This window comes from Tupaia chinensis, unplaced genomic scaffold (genome assembly GCF_000334495.1).
Source record: "Tupaia chinensis unplaced genomic scaffold, TupChi_1.0 Scaffold000294_1, whole genome shotgun sequence".
NCBI classification, from domain to species: domain Eukaryota; kingdom Metazoa; phylum Chordata; class Mammalia; order Scandentia; family Tupaiidae; genus Tupaia; species Tupaia belangeri.
This window is the reverse complement of record NW_006159779.1, coordinates 774439-794129: the sequence shown is the minus strand read 5'-3', so window position 1 is coordinate 794129 and position 19691 is coordinate 774439. Positions and strand designations below refer to the sequence as shown.

General features: G+C 48.1%; 1 protein-coding gene across 1 annotated transcript in view; it reads right to left on the bottom strand.

Annotated features, from left to right (window-relative positions):
- The window catches only part of EFCAB6 (EF-hand calcium binding domain 6), a 283050-nt gene that overhangs the window by 244719 nt on the left and 18640 nt on the right, over positions 1-19691 (bottom strand). Inside the window, exon 2 of the mRNA XM_006150669.3 lies at positions 11214-11321. Within this exon, the coding sequence (XP_006150731.1) occupies positions 11214-11284 (71 nt within the window). The 5' untranslated portion in view covers positions 11285-11321. The remainder of the gene's footprint in view (positions 1-11213; positions 11322-19691) is intronic.

Here is a 19691-nt window from a genome sequence, read left to right as displayed (position 1 = left end):
ACCACAAGTGTTAGCAAGTGTTACGGTTTGAATATGTCTCCCAAAAATTCATGTGTTGACACGCAGTTGTATTGTGAAGATAATAAAATGGTGTAAACATGACCTAACTATAGGATTAAGAGGTAGGGCTTTGGGAAGTGATCAGGAATAGATCAGTTCATCAGGGTGAAGCCCCAGTGATTGAATACTGGTGGGTGTGTAAGGAGAGGGAATGAGAAACATACAGAAATGGGGGCTGGCAGGTGGCATGGTGGTTAAGGGCACTGGATTCCCACATGGCCAACAGCAGTTCGAGTTCTGGACCTGGCGGCTTGCTTCTTTGCTTTCCCTTTCTCTGTCACTCTGTGTCTCTCTCTGGTCAAATAAAAAATAATAACAACAAAACAGGGGCCAGCGGGTGGTATGGTAGTTAAAGGCACTAGATTTCCACATGGCCAATTGCAGTTCGAGTCCAGGTCCTGGTGGCTTGCTTTCTCGCTTTCCCTTTTCCTTTCTCTCTCTCTCTCTCTCTCTCTCTCTCTCTTTCTGTGTGTCTGTCCGTCTGTCTGTATGGTCAAATTTAAAAATAACAACAAATGGAATTAAATAAATAAATAATTCTTAAAAAAAAAAAAAAGATACAGAAACAGACACACGCAGGCTCTTGTCGTGTGATGTCCTGCACCGCCTTGGGACTCCATATAGAATTTTATCAGCAAGAAGACCCTCACTAGCTGCACCCTCACTGACTCTTAACCTCTAAAATTATGAGTTAAACAAACCTCTATTCTTTATAAATTGGTATTCAGTATGATATTCAGTTGTTAGCAACAAAAAAACAGACTGAAACAGCAAGGATGAAAAGACATTGAAATCCTCATACATTGCTGGTGGGAATGTAAAATGGTACAGCTGCTTAGGAATACAGTTTGGCAGTTTCTCAAAAAGTTAAACATAGAGTTACCAAATGGCCAAGCAATTTCACTTCCAGGCATATACCCAAGGGACTTGAAAATTATGTTCACACAAAACTTGGGCATGAATATTCATAGCAGTAAGCATTCACAACAGCCAAGAGGTAGAAACAATCCCAAGTTCCACCAACTATGTATGGATAAATAAAAAGTGGTATATCCATTCAGTGGACTATTATCTAGCCATAAAAAGGAATACACATGTTGATTTATGCTACAATGTGTGTGATCCTTGAAAACATGCTAAGGCAAACCCCAAAAAACATACACTGCATCCTGCCATTTACATAAAATGTCCACAAGAAGCAAATCTATGAAGACAGAAAGATTAGCAGTTGCCAGATACTGGAGAAAGCAGGGAATGAGACTACCAATAGGTACAGGATTTCTTTGGGGGGTAATAAAAATTGTTCTGGAGGGACCAGCAAATAGCATCACTGGACACACACGTAGTTAACCATGGTTTGAGTCCCAGACTCAGCAGCTAAAACTCATACCAGGTGTGCGTGCATGTGTGCCCAAAATCCTGAGAGGAGAATGGAGGGAGAAGGGATTGAGGCATGGCCATCCCCCGGGGGGCAATTTCTCACTTTCTGTCTCTCTGTCTCTCCAGTGAGTGCACAAGTGCACGTGCCCTATAGAAAAAAACCTGTTTTAAAAAAATTGTTCTGTATGGAACCAGCAGTTAGCGTAATAGCTATGTCGCTGGACTCCCACGTAGTCGACCGCGGTTTGTGTCCCGGACCCGGTGGCTTAAAACTCACGCCGGGCGCGTGTGCGTGCGTGCCCAAGATCCCAAGAGGAGAATGGAGGAGAAGGGATTGCGGCGTGACCATCCCCCCTGGGGGATGATTTCTCGCTTTCTGTCTCTATGTCTCTCTCTGTCTGTCTGGCGAGCGCACGCGCACTACAGTGAAAATCTCTCAAAAAAAAAAAATTGTTCTGTATCTAGCCACAGTAACATGCTCAGGTAGATGCGGCTACTTGGCAGGCTGAGAGCCACATGGGAGACCCAGGTTCAATTCCCACTAGGCATGATGGCACATACCAGAGAGAGGAGGATCAGGACACAGCAAGAAAAAAAAAAAATCAAAATCATTCTGGAATTAGATAGTGGTAATGGTTCCACATTTTTTTGAACATAATAAAAATCACTGAGCTATACACTTGAAAAGGATGTATTTTATGATATGTGAATTACATATATTACAATTAGAGAAGGAAGGAAGGAAGGAAGGAAGGAGGGAGGGAGGGAGGGAGGGAGGGAGAGAGGGAAGGAAGGAAGGGAGGGAGGGAGGCAGAGGAAGGGAGATGACAGCAGCAGCAGCACTGGCTGGGCCAAGAGGAAAGTGCTCCCCAGGGCATCTTTGGCAAAGGTGCTGACTTCTCAATAATGTGTAAGGTAATATGTTCACATGACAGTTGTAAATACTATGACTACAAGAGTCTAGAGGAAACAGGGCCAATGTAAAACATAGGATGGATCCAGTGAGAGTCAGTGGGACACCATGGCATCATGGGTCCCATCATGGGACCCATGGTACTGCTAGCACTAACCTGTTGTGCCCCTGCCGGCAGCTACCTGAGGCTCCACCATCACCACACGTACACACATTCATGATATCTTAGTACAGAGACTCAGCCAGCAGTGGCAACAAGGACTATAGCTTATTGGTATTTTAGAAAAAGAAAGGAAATTCAGTCCTGGACCCAGTGTGTGTACATGTGTGCCTAAAATCCCAAAAGGAGAATGGAGGAGAAAGGATTGTAGCATGGCCATCCCTCCACAGGGTGGTTTCTCGCTTTCTATTTCTCTGTCTCTCTCTGTCTCTCTGGCCAGTGCACATGCCCAATAAGCAAAAATATCTCTCTAAGCCCATCCTGGGCTTCACATATAAAGTGCAAGTGCACAGTGACTTACTATTAAAAACTGATTGGTGGCCATGGCACCATGTGAGAACACAGGTTGAGACTACGTGATAACTCTGAAGCCCTCAGTTTCAAGTCCCCCAGTTTACAGGTTGAAGCAATGAATAAGAATGTTTTCTAACATGGAAGAAATCTGCACCAGCTAATCCTCTGCTTTCCCTCCCTGGCAGGCCCTGATCCTAGCTGGCCTGGCTCGGCCTTGTTCATGGGGGCCCAAGAGCCTTAGCAGAGTCCCACTCACAGCCTTCTTGACCTGGATTCACTGAACCAGGGAAACAGGATAGGTGGATGTCCAGACCGGACTGCAGAATGCAGTTCGGTGTGTTTCACGTAGTCAACACCTATTTGCTCAGCTCCCTTCTAGGAGTCTAGGCATCAGTGAATAAAACTGGTAAAATCCTGGCGCTCGTGGGCTTACGTTCCAGTATGGAAGACAAATAATAAATAAAGTCAATAAATTATACAAGTGCACAAATGCCACGGAAATCAGAGAACAGAGGAGCACAACAGGTGGCACTAAGCAAGGATCTGAAGGTCACCAGGAAAGGAACCATGCAGTGAGCAGGGCAAAGGAACAAAGCGCCGGGAGGCCAGGTGACAGGGAATCTGCAGGGCCCTATGTGACTCTGGCTCTTCCAGTGGTATGAGGGGCACATGGAGCCACTGGAGAGCCTTGTACACAGGACACAATATGACTTGGTGTTAGAGGAAGCTCTTGGTTCTATGTCAAGAATAGGCTTGCAGGGCCAGCCCCATAGCGTATCAGTTAATGAACAAGACCGCATTGCAGACTGTGGCTCAAATCCTGGCCCTGGTGGCTTGAAAAACTGCCTGTGTGTGCGTATCAAAAGCCCAGACAGGAAATGGAGAAGGGGCTGCGGCATAACCACACCCTACTGCAGGGTGCTTTCTCCCTCTGATGAGTACGTGGGCCCTTTGGCAATCAAAAATATAAGAATAGGTTTGCAGGTGCAAGGGGAGTAACAGGGAAACAAACGTCTATACTGCAATAATCCAGGCGAGAGCAGACTGGGGCAGGGTGACTTTTGTACAAGTGTTGAGAAGTAATCACACTCACACTAAAAGAGGAGTCAGACTTTGATCTGGCCGCGAGAGAAAGGCTGGAGCTGCCATAACTGAAAGTCCGCAGGTGGAGCAGGTTTGGAGGAGGACGTCTAGAATTGCATCCTGGACAGGTTAAGTTTGAGATGCCTGCTGGAAACCTGAGTAGAGCTACTGAGCAAGCAGCTGGGTCTATGAGCCTGTGTCTGAGTAGGGGGAGACTGGGGCTGTAGGCACAGGTCCGGGATTGTAGGATTATAACGTATGCAAAGGCCTCAGGCCAGAGAAGCCCATCAAGAGAGTAAATGAAAAAGAAGAAAAGGCTGAAGAGGCAAGCCTAAAGGCATTCCAGCATTCAGAGTTCAGGGAGAGGAGGAGGAGCTAGAGGAGGAGTCAGAGAGAGCAGAGTGAGAAGGAGGAAGGACCAGGGGACTAGTGTCCTGAAACCACGTGGGGAAAGTGCTTAAAGGGGCAGAGCAGGGCCAGGGCCCTGGGGCACGTCAGGAGCTCCAGTGACCACTGAGTCGCAGCAGCACTGAGATGGAGCAAGCCCTGTGCAAACGCTGAGGACCCTGACGGTAACACTACCCGTGGGATGCTGGAGGAGGGAGTGGTAAATGGACCCCAGAGCAGTCCCAGAGATTCAGTGGCCGAAAATTGAGACAACTGTTGCAAAGCACTGCCGTAAGGGGAAGGAACAGCAAAGTGGAGACATGGTGGGATACTTGGTGGGGTGGGCGTGGAGGGAGATGGTCTCCAAGGCAGGAGAATCTGCAGCAGGTCTGGATGCTTGTGACAGTGGGCCAGCAGCAAGGCAAAAAGTGACCTAACAGGACAGCAAGAGAGCACTGCTGGTCCCCGAGGTTTTGCTGGTGGACATGGCTCAGGGACAAGCAGCAGAAGCAAGAGGAGCCTTTTCTAGGAGGAACATGGATGGTCCATTCACCATGACAAAAAAGAAGGCAGAGGATTGGACCCAGGTGGGGGATGGGGGCTTGCGGCAGTTCCTTTCTGATTCCATTTTCTCCTTCAAATAGGCAGGCTGAGGGTCAGCAGTGAGGGAGGCTGGGGAGCACGGTCTCAGGGTGAGACGACAGGACGAGGAAGAGAGGGCAAGTTGGAGAGTGGGGAGGTGCGTGGCTGCTGGAGACTTTAAAGAGCCCGTGTGAGGTCATGGATGTGAACCTGTGGTTGTGTTTGTCCCCAGCCACGCTTGGTGGCACAAGTAGGCAAGAAATGAGTTTAACTTGGGTCGAGGTATGCCCAAGGTAGCTGGGCAGACGAGTCAAGGGCGTGTGCACGGGAAATGAGAAGTGCACCTCTTGCACAGAAGGGAACACCAGAAGGGAGGGGAATCACCCGTGTGACTGAAACAACAGGGAGCGACTGAGGAAATTAAGAGATGAGAGACTCGACCTGATGAAAGATAAATGATCTAATTAGTAAGTATCTGGGGGACTAACTCTGAGCCAGGAAATATGCTTCAGATTTATGAAAACCTATTGTGTAACCCTCCCCACACCCCATCAGTTACTGTTCTTCCCGTTTCACGGGTGGGGAGACATGCTTGGTACAGGCAAGCCCAGAGCTGGGGGCCAAGAGTCTCTACCTGGGCTCAGGAGAAGAGCTCTTCCCAGATTCAAGCTCACCTGGTTGTCAGTGACCAAGGCTCTCCTATTCCTGTCTGTCTGTTTGAAGCTTTCTGCCACAGGGTATGTGCACACACCAGGGAGACAGAGAGAGGGAAAGTGAGAAATCAACCCCTGGGGGGATGGCCATGCTGCCTGTCCCCCATTCTTCTCTTGGGATTTTGGGCATGCACACACACATGCCTGGTGTGATTTTTCAAGCCACTGGGTCTGAAACTTAAACTGTGATCAGCCATGTAGCAGTCCAGAACCTTAACCACCATGCCACCTTCTGGCTTTTTTTCAGCTTTGCAGTAGGATGTGTGTACTCACCAGAGAGAGACACAGAGAATGAAAGAGAGATGGAGTGGGGGAAGTGAGAAAGCATTCCCCATGGAGGATGGTCACACTGCAATCCCTTCTCCATCCTCAGGATTTGGGGCATGCATACATACACACTCAACATGTTTTTCAAGCCACCAAGTCCAGGACTCAAAACACAGTTGACCACGTCGGATCCAGCTGTCTCAACCGCTGCACCACCCGCTGGCCCACTTCCCTGTTTCTTTTTGTAAAATTAATAACAAGTTCCTTGCAGACAGCAGGAGGCTGGTGCTACCCACAGCTGCGCAGAAGGCTGTGAGTGCTCGATACCCACCTTGCCCTGCTCTCCTGGAGCCCGGGGAGTACCTGTGTAACTGCATTCCTCGTAGCGGTTACTGCTGGTGCATGGAACCGCTTTCTTTATTTTATCCATAAATTCACTTCCTAATAACAATAAGGCATGCCAGGGCTTTGGCCTCATGCCTTATTACACCACCTGAGGAGTGAGATAATCACCCAGAAATGTACTGCCTGTTGTGCATTTTATTACTTGAATACAAAGCGATTCAATTCAAGAAACACTTAGTTGAAGACAGCATGAAAAAAATAATAATCATATGAAAAGTAATTCCTCCTAATGCCACGGAGTACACTGCGGGGACTAATTCTCCTCCAGCGGGAGAAGGGTCCGGATGACCTGTTGGGTCTCCTCCAGTTCGGATTTCTACCAATTTCAGGATCATAAAGGCTGGTGAGACTTCAATTACAACAGGACTATTCCAAAGCACCAAATCTGGTGGCTCTGAACGACTGTTTGACGCTCAACCTACACAATCGCACGCATTTCCCAAGCAACCATTCTCTCGATGACTCGTTCTGCAGCAAACGCTGCAGGCCCCCAGCCTCGGCTGTCCATCTGCCTGGGATTTTAAGGGAAATGGCGGTACATTTTCAAGTACAAGATGGAGGCAGCCCCTAGCCCAGTGACAGGTACAGCATGCAGAAACTCTGTGCTGCTGTACAGGACATCCTGTCTGCCCAGAGTTCACAAGAGGGTGGACCAATTCACCCTACCTCGGGGCTGGATGAAGACTTTGCCCAAGAAATGCTTCCGTGAGTTCATCTGAAGGGAGGAAGAGCAATTCCATTTGTAGAGTCCTCAAGCAGAAATAATATGCTCCCCTCCCCACCGTTGGTATTGGTATTAACACCATTATTTTTCAACACATCGATTTTCCTTTTTTTTTTTTTTTTTTTTGCTATACAGCGCGTGCGCTCGCCAGACAGACAGAGAGAGACAGAGATAGAAAGTGAGAAATCACCCTCCAGGGGGGATGGCCATGCTGCAATCCCTTCTCCTCCATTCTCCTCTTGGGATCTTGGGCACGCATGCACACGCACCCGGCGTGAATTTAAGCCACCAGGTCTGGGATGCGAACCGCGGTCGACTACGTGGGAGTCCAGCAACATAGCCATTACGCTAACTGCTGGTCCCTCGATTTTCCATTTTTAAAGATTAATTTTGAAAAGGGTGTTCAGTCAGGCATGGTGCTTCCAAACAGTGGTCCTCAAAGTGTGGGCCCTGAACCAAGAATCGCACCACCCAGGACCTTTACAGAAATGCACATTCCCAGGCCCCTACCAGGGGGTTGAATCCAAAACTCTGGGATGGGGCCCAGCCACGTGTTCTAACAAACTGAGACCTCAGGTTTAGAAGAAACTGAAGCTGACTAGTAAGGACAAGTGCACAGTTTCTTTGTTTTTATTTTTATCTTTTAAAGAGGATCACAAAAAACGTCCCCTGTTTATATTGAAATAAAGTTAAAAGTCAGCAGATACCACACTGAGGTGATTCTAAGTTCAACTAGCAATAATCGAGCACCTATTTGGCTGACCAGTAGGTGTCATCTCATTTAAGCATCAAGTTTGTGACAACTTCATGTGTTAGATACCACTGTTCATATTTTCAGAGGTGGGAAATTAAATGCTTGAGGAAAAAAGCCAGACTTTCTTAGTAACAGCATGGCTAAGACCCGAACTCTCCTGAATTTTACGCTAGACTTTGAGCCCAAGTATGCCAAGGGATGTGTGTGCATTTGCACACATGCATATGAGTGATTTGTGTATATTCTTCTATAAACAGATAAGAATAAGGTTTGCATATGCTTGGCAGGATAATAAGAAAATCTACGTATCAATCGACAAGATCCCTTGAGTTTGCAAACCAGTCTAACGACTCTGTGACCTACTCAAGAGAACATGCAGAAAGTTAAGTGAGTCATCTACATCAGCTTCTTTTTCCAACTATTAGTAGCCCGGGGTTCGTGCCACCACCAGTAGAAGCCCTGCTGCCCCACCCATCCCAGTCTCACACTGCCCTAATACCTTAGACAGACCCCACTGGTGACCCCTCGTCTACTGCCCTAAACTAAACACAGGGATTATAAGAATGCAAGCTGATTTACAAATACATTCCAAATGATAGGCTAAAGCAATTTAGCTGCTCATCTCAATTCAACTCAGTGGAGAACACCATGATCACAGACTGGTCTGCCTCCATGAGGCCATACCACTGTCGTGCCTGCCTCCGCCCAGGGTCTCCCCAGTTCTGCACAGCCCCTCACCTCCTCCCAAACCTCATCTTACCCAACACCTTCCTCTCAGCATAAGCCCACGTCTACTTGCACACTCCAAGGGAGACACGCCCACAAAGCCAGCCGCCTCATTGGAAACAGCCAACCTCGCAGCTTCAGCTATTCAAATGGAGCGGGATAGCCCTGTTAGAAGCGGTAATCAGAATATGTATGTGCTTAGGACACTGTTCAGAAAAAAGGACAGTGAGACAAATGCTAGGAATACGACAATGTAGAGTGTACTTTCCCATGGGAACAGGGTCTAGAAGATAAAACAAAAATTGCTACAATGCCACGGCAGAGATGCTCTTTTTCACGTCAAATATCCTTTCAAAAATGTGCAGTAGCATGTTATATGTAACGTGCCTCCCAGAGCCTCCAGACGGAACATGACCCGGCTCCTGCCCCCTCTTCCTTCTCAAGCTTTCCTGGCTCCCTGGGTCCCTCTGGTCCGCTCCTCCCTGCTCAGTGCAGGAAGGCCACCTGCCTGGGGGGTCTTCCTGGCCCTCCCGCCCTGCACTTACCACAGTGTGTAAGGACATAGTTACCTGGAGGAGTAAAAACCACATTATCAGCTCCAGGAAATAAACATGGCTTTACACCACTGTACATGCCCGCACCCGAGCACCGAGCACCCAACGGGAGGTCCAAAATACTGACACATGAGTGAGCTTCACTCCCTTGACACACACCGTGCACACTCACCAACACACACCATGTGCTACCCACTTGTGCACACTCACCATCCACACCACACACCTACCACACGCTGTTCACCCAGGCATACCCCCCACATACGACACACATACACATCACACAGCTGTGTGTACTCACCACATACCACGCACCCTCCACACACACGGCACATCTACCCTCACCACACACCTGCACACCTATACGGACATGCCATACCATACCACACACCACACGCACCCCACCACTCACCATACATACTCACCACATTAGCACCACGTCACACAAGCACACCGTGTGTCCTTCCACACCACGCAAGCACACCGCGTGTCCTTCCACGCCATGCAAGCACACCACATGTCCTTCCAGTCCTAACCTTCAGGACAATCCCTCTCTCCATCCACGGCAGAAGATCCCACACCACCCATGACTCCTCACTCATCCCCTCCCCTGAGAACAGCGGCTGGCATCAGTAAAGTCTGTTTAGTGGACACTCACGACCCTTCTGACTACTCGGTGTCCACCCTCCTTGTTAGACTGTTGATGTCAAGAGAGCAGGGACCATGGCCAACTGCATGCCCAGCACATCATCCACCCCGCAAAACATAAAGAATGCTGAGTTGAGCTGAACGGGCCGAAGGTGTTTCTGTGATCATTTGCATCAGCATGAATGCCTCGCTGCCCCAGAATGCAGCCCCTAAAGAAAGTGCTGACACCGGTTGTAATCTGCTTTCTCTAGTGTGGACATCAAGGTTTAATTTCAGAAGCCATCTCAGATAGTCACTATTACCTAGTGACTATTTTCAGGTCACTTCCACACCTCCTGTGGTGACAGATACACAGATATGGCACCGGGAAAAAACAAGTGTGTCAGAAAAACTGACCCAGGTCTGCTGTCAAATAGCTGTTTCCGAACCAGCAGTTAGCATAATGGCTATGTCGCTGGACTCCCGTGTAGTCAACCACGGTTCCCGTACCCGGTGGCTTAAACTCACGCCGGGTTCGTGTGCGTGCGTGCCCAAGATCCCGAGAGGAGAATGGAGGAGAAGGGATTACGGCGTCGCCATCCCCCCTGTGGGGTGATTTCTCCCTTTCTTTCTCTGTCTCTCTCTGTCTTTCTGGAGAGTCCACGTGCAGTATAGCAAAAACCTCTCAAAAAAAAAAAGTATCTGTTCCCATCTCAACTGCCCCACTCGCAGCCTGCTACAAGGGGAGCTCTGGAAACAATTGTGCTCTTTCCTGGCTCCCACAGCGGAGACAGGGTGTTAAGACACCCTACGCACAGTCGAGCAGAGTCCTGGCAAGTCCTCAGATCCAGCAATGGACAGTATGCAGCGTCCCAGCTTCAGGGGCAGGAGCTCAAAGTTTAGCTGCTGCTGCCACCTATAGTCGGAAACGTGCACCTACTGACAAGAAACCAGAGTCAGCCCTGGAGCCCCTGCAGGAGTGTAGTTACCTAACATTTTACATGGCCCCAAAGTAAGGTCATTTGATGCTAAAATATGTAAGCCACTTCTTGTGATATGGTAAGTATTGAGAGTTCCTCTGGCCAGCCTATGGCCTAGTAGTTAAGAAAGCTAGATCTCACGTGGACAGCCCCACAGGTTCAAGACGTGGATCCAGTGGATTAAAAAACACACCAGGAGTGTGCGCATATACGTCCCAAATCCTGACGGGATGGGGAGGGGGGACTGTGGCATGACTATGCCCCTTGGGGGGGTGCCTTCTCCCTCTCTCCGTCTCACTGTCTCTTGCAAGCACATACCTCTCTGGCTTATAAACAAAACAAAGAGAGTTCCTAGACAATTTTGACCCAAAAGTCAGCGTTTAATAAATGATTGTTGCGTGAATGACTGACACAATCCAGAAGGAAACAATGAAAGTAACATTACCGGTGTTTACAGCACCGTTCTCGGACACAGACGGCAGCCCCACTGCATCCCTGCGCCAGAGCCGCACAGGGAGCGCAGGTGTTCTGAGCAGAGGCTCACCTGGCATTGGTGCTGCCCGACTTGGTGCTGTTGACTGGGGCAGCATTTGTTTTGGTAGTATTTCGCTTCATTTTCTTCAAGATCAAATATTTCTGAATCTGAGAATTCTGAAAAATAAGAGAGCAACAGGGTTAGCACAGATTGGCGGGCAGATTCTCTTACTTAGTTTGAAAAGCCACAGAGTGGAGCCTGTAGGCTTGTAAAACCCTGAGCCCAGTTTGCAAGCTCTGGAGAATGTGTAGACATCCTTTAGGCAAGTCCTCTCTGTGAATTTCACACTGACTGTGGGATGCCCAGGTGGAGGTATCGTCTGCGAACTTTACATAAGCACCAGTCCTCTTCCTGTGTCTCAGTCGCGCGCACACACACACACACACACACACACACACACACACACACCCCTGCTATGGTCCCATTTGCATCACTCCAACCAGAACGCTCACTTCGAAACACTGACCGCTCGTGTTACTTCCTTGCCTCAAACGCTCCTGCGTTCTCTGCAGCCTTGGCAGCATCAGTGCTTGCCTGTCCCCAGCGGCCTCCCTCCCTGGACCCAGGCTCTGGCGGCCCTCACTGGGCTTTTGCCCGTGCCCAGCCTCTCCTCTTTCCGTACACTGCACGCTCCACCTAGGCCTTCCCTCTTCTCCCCACTCCACCTAGTGAACTCCTTGCCAGAACGGACTGTGCTTCTCAAACCAGAGTGTACATCCAAAGCACCTGGAGGGCTTATTAGAAATGGACTGCTGGGCTCCAGCTCTCCGTTCCAGTTCCAGTTCTGGTGGCAGTAGGGTGTGAGATTCTGCAAGGCTGACAAGTTCCCAGGGCACGCCAAGCTGCTAGCCCAGACCCCACACTTTGAGAACCATTTTAGATCTCAGTTCAAACCTCGCTACCTCCAGAAGCCTTCCTCGACATCCCTACTGGGTGGTCCTCCCACCGTCATGTACCTTCGTGACAGCCTCCACTGTCCTCCACAGGCCTCGGTCCCGTTTCTAATGACACATCTGCTGGTGTGAGTCTTTGATTAAGGCTGTCTCCCACTAGACGTGAAGTTCCACAAAGCCTAGAGCCAGGTTAACTTCTCTCTACATCCCCAAATCCTAGGCCAGTGACTGGTTTCCAGAGGTGTCCAAATGACTGACTGACTGAATCCGTCTCCCCCCTGAAGTCTGGCAGCACTGGTGGAAAACCTGCCCAAGCCCTCCCTCAAGCTCTCATTCTAATCAGTCGGCACATCCCGCACATGTTACCTGGAGGGCACTGTGCCTCTCTGCGTCTCTGAGGTCACTCATCTTCCCGCATCCCTCAAATCGCTTCCAGGTCTCCGGCTTCTCCCTCTGACCCTTCCCGCCCCTATTGCCAGGCTTTGCCTTTCTAAAGCACAGAGTTACGTCACTCCCTCCCTTAAAATGCATACTGCAAAATTACATGTGTTAAATTTTCACAGGGACTATACACCCCGGAAAAAGACGAGTGTACATAAAAAGTGGAGACATCTGAATAAAGTGTTCGATTCAGCTAATACTAAGTTCCACTGCCACTGTGCCAGTGTCAACCTCCCAGTTCTGGCCACTGTACCATGGCTGTTCGGTAAGATGTCATCTCTGGGGGAAGTGGGAGTTCACACGAACTCTTCTAATCTTGCACTTTTTTTTTTTTTTTTGGTAGAGGCTTTTGCTATAGGGTGCATGCACTCACCAGAAAGACAGAGAGACAGAAAGCGAGAAATCATCCCCCAGGGGGATGGCCACGCCACAATCCCTTCTCCTCCATTCTCCTCTTGGGATCTTGAGCATGTACACACATGAGCCTGGCATGAGTTTTAAGCCACCGGGTCCAGGACTCACACTGTAGTCAACTACATGGGAGTCCAGCGACATAGCCATTATGCCAACTGCTGGTCCCATTTTGCAGTTTTTATGTAAATCTAAAATTATTTCAAAGTGAAAAGTTTTTAGAAAAACATGCAATATTTTCCAGTGCACACAAACTGCGATTCCGACTCCTAATTATGAGATGGCTCATTCACATCACTAATGACCTGGCCCTGGTGATGCCCCTGCTTCCATAATTCCCTAAGTGCTATATTTTTACACGGTGTTCCCAGTGGGCCATATAGATCCTCACTCCTGAGTTTTAGGTCATGCTCTGCCAGAATTCCCTTCATCCTGTCCTGCCTGGCACACTTTAATTTGCCTTTCAAGTTGAAGCTGTAGGCCCTCCCTCCCTCCATGAGTCCTTCCTGTAATTAAACATGGCCATGCCTTTACAGAGAACTTAGTCCTATAGGTTTGCTTGCTGTTTTATTTAATAAGAAAAAGACAAAAGATGAAAGGCACTTGTAACTCCGTCACTTTGTGGAGGGTCTGGGAGAAGGAGTGACAGAGTCTGAGATGAAAGTATGACCACCTCCCTGTGCACTCTCAGGTCCCGTCTCAGTTTTCACTCTGATTCTCTGCTTCCAAACTTGCCTATGGGCCTTTGCTAGGCAGTGAGCCCCTCCAGTGGAGGGGAATCCTCCATCATGACCTGGCACACAGTAGGGCCTCCATTCTTATCTGTTCTTGTTGGACCACAGTTATCAACACCTAATTTTTCAAGGGCAAAAAGCTTGGGCTGGGGCCAGCTGGTGGTGTCATGGTTAAGGCAGCTGGATCTCACATGACTGACATTGAGGTTCAAGTCCCAAGAAGAGAAGTGATTGTGGTGTAGCCATCCCCCTTAGGGGGTGCTTTCTCACTGTTCCCTGTCTCTCTGGCAAGTCCACGCATCCTATAGCAAATTAAAAAATAAAAATAGGGACCAGCAGTTAGAGTAACGGCTATGTCGCTGGACTCCCACGTAGTTGACCACAGTTCGCGTCCCGGATGCGGTGGCTTAAAACTTACGCCGGGTGCGTGTGCATGCGTGCCCAAGATCCTGAGAGGAGAATGGAGGAGAAGGGATTGCGGCATGGCCATCCCCCCTGGGGGGGGGGATTTCTCGCTTTCTGTCTCTCTGTCTTTGTCTATCTGGCAAGCGCACGTGCCCTATAGCAAAAACCTCTCCAAAAAAAATTTTTTTAAAATTAAAAATAAAAATAAAAAATAAATTTTAAAAAAAGGTCTGGGCTACTTAGACTCTTGATTTTAAAGCCAAACACTGTACTGACTATGACCAAGGCACTGTGATGAGTTCTGTAACTCATCTCCGACTTTTACACCATCCACAGTTTAGATTTTTCAAAATAAAGAGAATTCTGAGACATTAATAAATGTGTTTACTTCAGAACTTGGCGAGGTAGAAATTAGCACAGATTATTAAATCAATACTCTCAAACAAGATCCCAGTCCAGCCCATCAAATATACTTCTTCACCACAGGCAAAAACACAATTAGAAGACGATTTCACTGATATATCTATTTATCTGCCAAAGAAGTATTGATGTCCAGTTTTTAACAGATGATATTTATATCAGAATCACAACAAAAGTGCCATCCATCTGCCTTGGCATCTAGAGAAAACATAATTCAACACAGAGTAAAAATTGTGCACAGCCAAACAGAAATGGCACCAGAAGCAAAAATTGTTGGAGCTGGTATCGTGGGGCAGTGGGGGGTGGGATTATCGCTTGACTAAATTAGAAAAAAATTATAAGCAACACAAAAGATTCTGGCAGTTAAATCCAAATACTTGATAAAAATCTTCTTGTCTGTTCTGACAGTAAATGGATGTTCTGTTATATTTGGAGACATAGAAAGTCCCTTTGATGGCCCGCCACACACTTCTGTCCATACCGCACTCGTTTCCTGAGCACCTGCACTGTCAAACGATGGAGAAAACAAAGGGTTTGGAATCAAGCAGGCCTGGGGTCAACTTAACCCCACTGTCTGCTGTGTGAGCTTTCAAGTTAATCAACCTCCTCTGGGCCCAGTTTCTCATTTGTAAAATAGAAACAATTTCTCTCCTTAAAGCAAGTTTTCTTAATCTGGAATCTAGGGACAAGGTCCACGTGTGTGCTTCTGTGTGTCTACAAACTCTCCGAGAATAAATGGAAAACTGCGTGTGAGATTTTTGAGAGCTTCTCAAGGAGCAAATGATCCCCAAACAGTAATGACTACTGTTCTGAAGGCCGAGGAAGGATCGCGGGTAATGCTCCTAAAGCACGTGGTGCACAGGTGGATTCGACAGCGAGTATTTTCAGGTCTGGAGGCTATTCAGAAAGATAAATTGGAGTAAAGGGCAGAAAGCAGGTTGACAGTTACCATGTGAGGTGCTGTGTGTCATCTCAGGGTATAAGAAAGGACAGTAAGGGAGGACAACCCAAAAATCAGTCCAGAAACATCCCAATGGGAGCAAGTGACAAGGCAGGGGCACAAGAGTGCCAAGGCAGCGAGACCACCAAGGCAGCGAGACCGCCAAGGCTGTGGTATATTCAATGCCTAGACAGGATTGGCACATGGCAGGTGCTCAAGAACAACTGCTGAGTCAATGAGCAAACAAATGACTGAAACCAGCCCTGGGAGCAGGATACCACCATTCACAAAGTCCCATAGGAAAAGGACAAGTTCTGAAAGTGTTAACCGTTACTATTCAGAAAGCTTAAATTCAATTTAATTTTGAATATTCAATTCAAATGCAATAGCCTACACTCTCTCCCTGCATAGTGAGGACAACGGTAATAGTAATTAATAGTAAACCAGGTCCTTTCTAGCCTCTGTGATGAACTCTAGGAGAAATTTTTTGGATTCAGGTATTAGAAAAGCTTTCTTGGTATAAGGTATAATGGTTACATTGCTGGTCTCCCATGTAGTGACCGTGGTTCAAGTCCTGGACCCAGTGGCTTAAAACTCACACCAGGCATGTGTGCCTGTGTTCCTGAGATCTCAAGAGGAGAATGGAGGGGAAGGGACTGAAGTGTGGCCACCCCCCCAGGGGTGATTTCTCACTTTCTGTCACTCCAGTAAGTCCATGTACCCTATAGTAAAAACCTCTCTCTCAAAACAAACAAACAAACAAAAAACGCCTGCTTTCTTGGCTTAAGTGTGGTGGCATAGTGGTAGTGCCAAGCTCTGTGCTGCGGGAGGTCATAGACATATGGCGAACTGGAGTTGTTTGATCCCCAGGTCGACTTGTGCACCCATGACCCTCGCTGTCTGGCAAAGGCTGGGGAGGATCACTGCATGAAATCCTGTTGAGGGTGCTTGCTTTTCTTTCAGCCTCTCTCACTCTTGCTCATGAAAGAAAGACTTGCCATTACTTTTATTTTTTTTCAGAGAAATTAAAAGGTCTTATTGGCCTAGACAAATGACCTTTCTTTCTATCTATCTTTCTTTCTGTCTTTCTCCCTTCCTTCCTTTCTTTTTCTTTCTGTCCTTCCCTTTTTAATCTTTCCTTGAGCTAACAAGCAGCTCACAGCTAAGCCTGCAGCCCAGCTTTATTAACCATTATGGACAACCTGAGCGTTCCATTTCCTCCTGTTAGTCCTGTTAGTCCTATTCTGTTAGTCTTCTTCATGGTCCTGGTCTCTGTGCTTCCATCTTAGCATCTCACAGGCATTCCTACATTTTATCAAAGCCTTGGCGATTTTATCAAAGCCTTGGCGGAGCGTACAGAGTACTAAATATCTGAGAGAGGCGGAGTCTCACCAAGCACACAGATTCTATCAGGCAGTCCTGGAGTAGAAGCTGCATTCTACCATTCATCAGCTTTGGAACGCTCCCATAACCATGACCCTGTTGCCTGTAAAATGGGAATAGCAACTGTGCCTCCTCATAGGCAGGTCATAAGGACTACATAAACTCATAATAATAATAATAATAATAAGTGATGGGCCAGCTCCACAGTCAAGTGGTTAAGGAAGCTGGATCCTACACGGCCAACCAATTTGAATCCCAGCCTGGGTGCCTTGAAAAACATGCCAGACACATGTATGTGTCTGCCCCAAATCCTGACAAGATGGAAAAAAGGGGAAAAGGGATTGCAATGTAAGCAGGTCCCACTGGGGAGTGTTTCTGCCACCCTCCGACTCTCTCTGGTGAGTGCAGGTATTATCTAGCAATTAAAAAGAAGAAAACGGATGTGTGTGAGGCCCCAAACTGTGGCCATGATGTAGTGAGTGTTCAGCAGCAGCCAACAGAGGTGGTGATAGAAGTAGCAGAAGTAGGGGCCAGAAGTGGCATGGTGCTTAAAGTGCTGGACTCCCATATGGCCGACTTCAGTTCAAGTCCTGGACCTGCTGGCTTGCTCTCTCACTCTCTCTCTCTTTTTCTCGCTGTCTCTCTGTCTCTCCCCAATGAGTGCACATGCCCTACAGTAAATTTTTTAAAAAATAATAAATATAATTAAATAAATAATTCTTTTTAATAAAAATGAAAAAAAGGAAGGACCAGCAGTTAGCATAATGGCTATGTCGCTGGACTCCCATGTAGTCGACCGGACCCGGTGGCTTAAAATTCACACCAGGCGCGTGTGCGTGCGTGCCCAAGATCCCGAGAGGAGAATGAAAGAGAAGGGATTGCGGCATGGCCATCCCCCCTGGGGGGTGATTTCTCGCTTTCTGTCTCTATGTATCTCTCTGTCTGTCTGGCGAGCGCACGCACCCTATAGCAAAAACCTCTCCAAAAAAAAAGAAAAAAAGACATAGTGGAAGTAGTAAAGTTGGAGAAGATGAAGAGAGTCATGTCTCTCTAGACACAATCTTCTCAAACACACCCCTGGCCTTTATACTGTCTCTTCTGAGTGGGAAGGGATCCTGGACTATACTGGATTGAAAGTGAATTGTATTTCATTATTAAAATAATCTAATTAAATATCACAAAAATTATTTTTACCTAAATGTTCTTTACCAAAAAAGTCACCTGTGGTAATTAAAAGGGAGAAAAAACATTGTTAGCTTCTTTCCCTCCTCAGTTTCTCCTCTTCACGAGTATGTGCCTAGTTTTCAACCCCAGCAGGGCAAGGAGTCACTCAGAAAACCCTTCCTGTCTACTAACCTTAACAGTCCTTGACACACACGTGTAAGAAACTCTACCAGAGTGCCTGCCTTGTTGGAAGCCAGCGGCCTCCCGCCGGATTCCTACTTGGGCCAGGCACCAGGCCACTGACCATCCTGGAGCTGTGCTGTCTTCAGCTGCCAGTCAGTCATTGGGGTCACAACATGGGTGTCACAGAGATCTCTGTAAACGGAGAAGTGGCTGAATGGAAAAGGGTAGGAGAAAGGCAGACAAAATCAGAGAGTAAAATGGTCAGTCTCATGTAAGCAGTCCTTGATAACTATGAATAGCTACGAGCACCTCCCATGAGCCAAGCATGAAAATGAATGTGGAAGGGAAAGGGAAAGTACAGATAACTGAAATGAAATCCTTGTCCTCACAGAAGCTTGCCAGTAAGGCTGAGCGAGAGACAACTATGTTCATGGACAATCAATGGGGCCAGGCCGACTCACTTTCAAATCACCAGAACTTAGCCGAGTAAATATTTCCGTAATTGAAGAGGAGAATGGAGGAGAAGGGATTGTGGCATGACCATCCCCCCTGGGGGGTGATTTCTCGCTTTCTGTCTCTCTGTCTCTCTCTCTCTGTCTGGCGAGCGCACGCGCCTTATAGCGAAAACCTCTCCAAAAAAAAGAAAGAGATGAAGGAACTGCAGTATGAAAACAGAATTTATTTACAGCATCTCCCTAGTCCATCCATTAAGGGGCGTGTATACGAGTGGACTTTCACGAGTTCATGGAAAATGGAATTAAAGTACATTTATTTCACTGCAAAATAAAATTCATGCACAGTTTGTGTCATAATATGCATTTTTACAGAGACCCCCTCCCTTGTGCAATGTAAGAAACGTTGTTAGGTATCTCTTCCTGAAAGTGAAGTAAGAGTCCTCTTAATAGGACAAGACATCCAAGAAGGCAAAGCTCTTCCAAGAACCGAGAGGCAGTGAGCTGGACGGTGGCCGGGACAAGGAGGCCCTGCAGCACAGCGCGGACCATCTGTTCCCAGCTCTCGGGGCGCGCAGGGCTGTGTGTGGTCGGAGGGAGAGGAGCAGAGGAGCAGAGATGTGGACAGGACCCAGAAACGCGCCTGAATGCCGGCTCTGCACTCTGGACAGATCCTAAGACATGGCACCCACGATGACGGTCAAAAGATTTCTGTGCGGCACAGGTGAAATAGGGCGCATGAAACATTTCGTGAGCCGGAGCCACCTAAGGCACTCTCACATTTCCCGTCTGACCCTCACAGAGCTCGGGAGAGAAAGACGTCGCCACGTGCTCCCCGGGAACAGGGACCGCACTGTTGGCCGCAGCAGCCCCAGGCCACGTGGAAGCTCCGTTAGGGCGTGCTGCGTGAACCACGGAATCCCACTCCTCGTCCCCGGGGGTGGGCAGGGGCGCAGGGCCGCCTCAGGGCTCTGGGACCTCCGCGGATGCCGCCTGCCCGGGCCCTCCTCTGCCCTTCCTCTGCCTTGCGGCTCCCCCGCGCCCCCCCCCCCCGCCGCTGG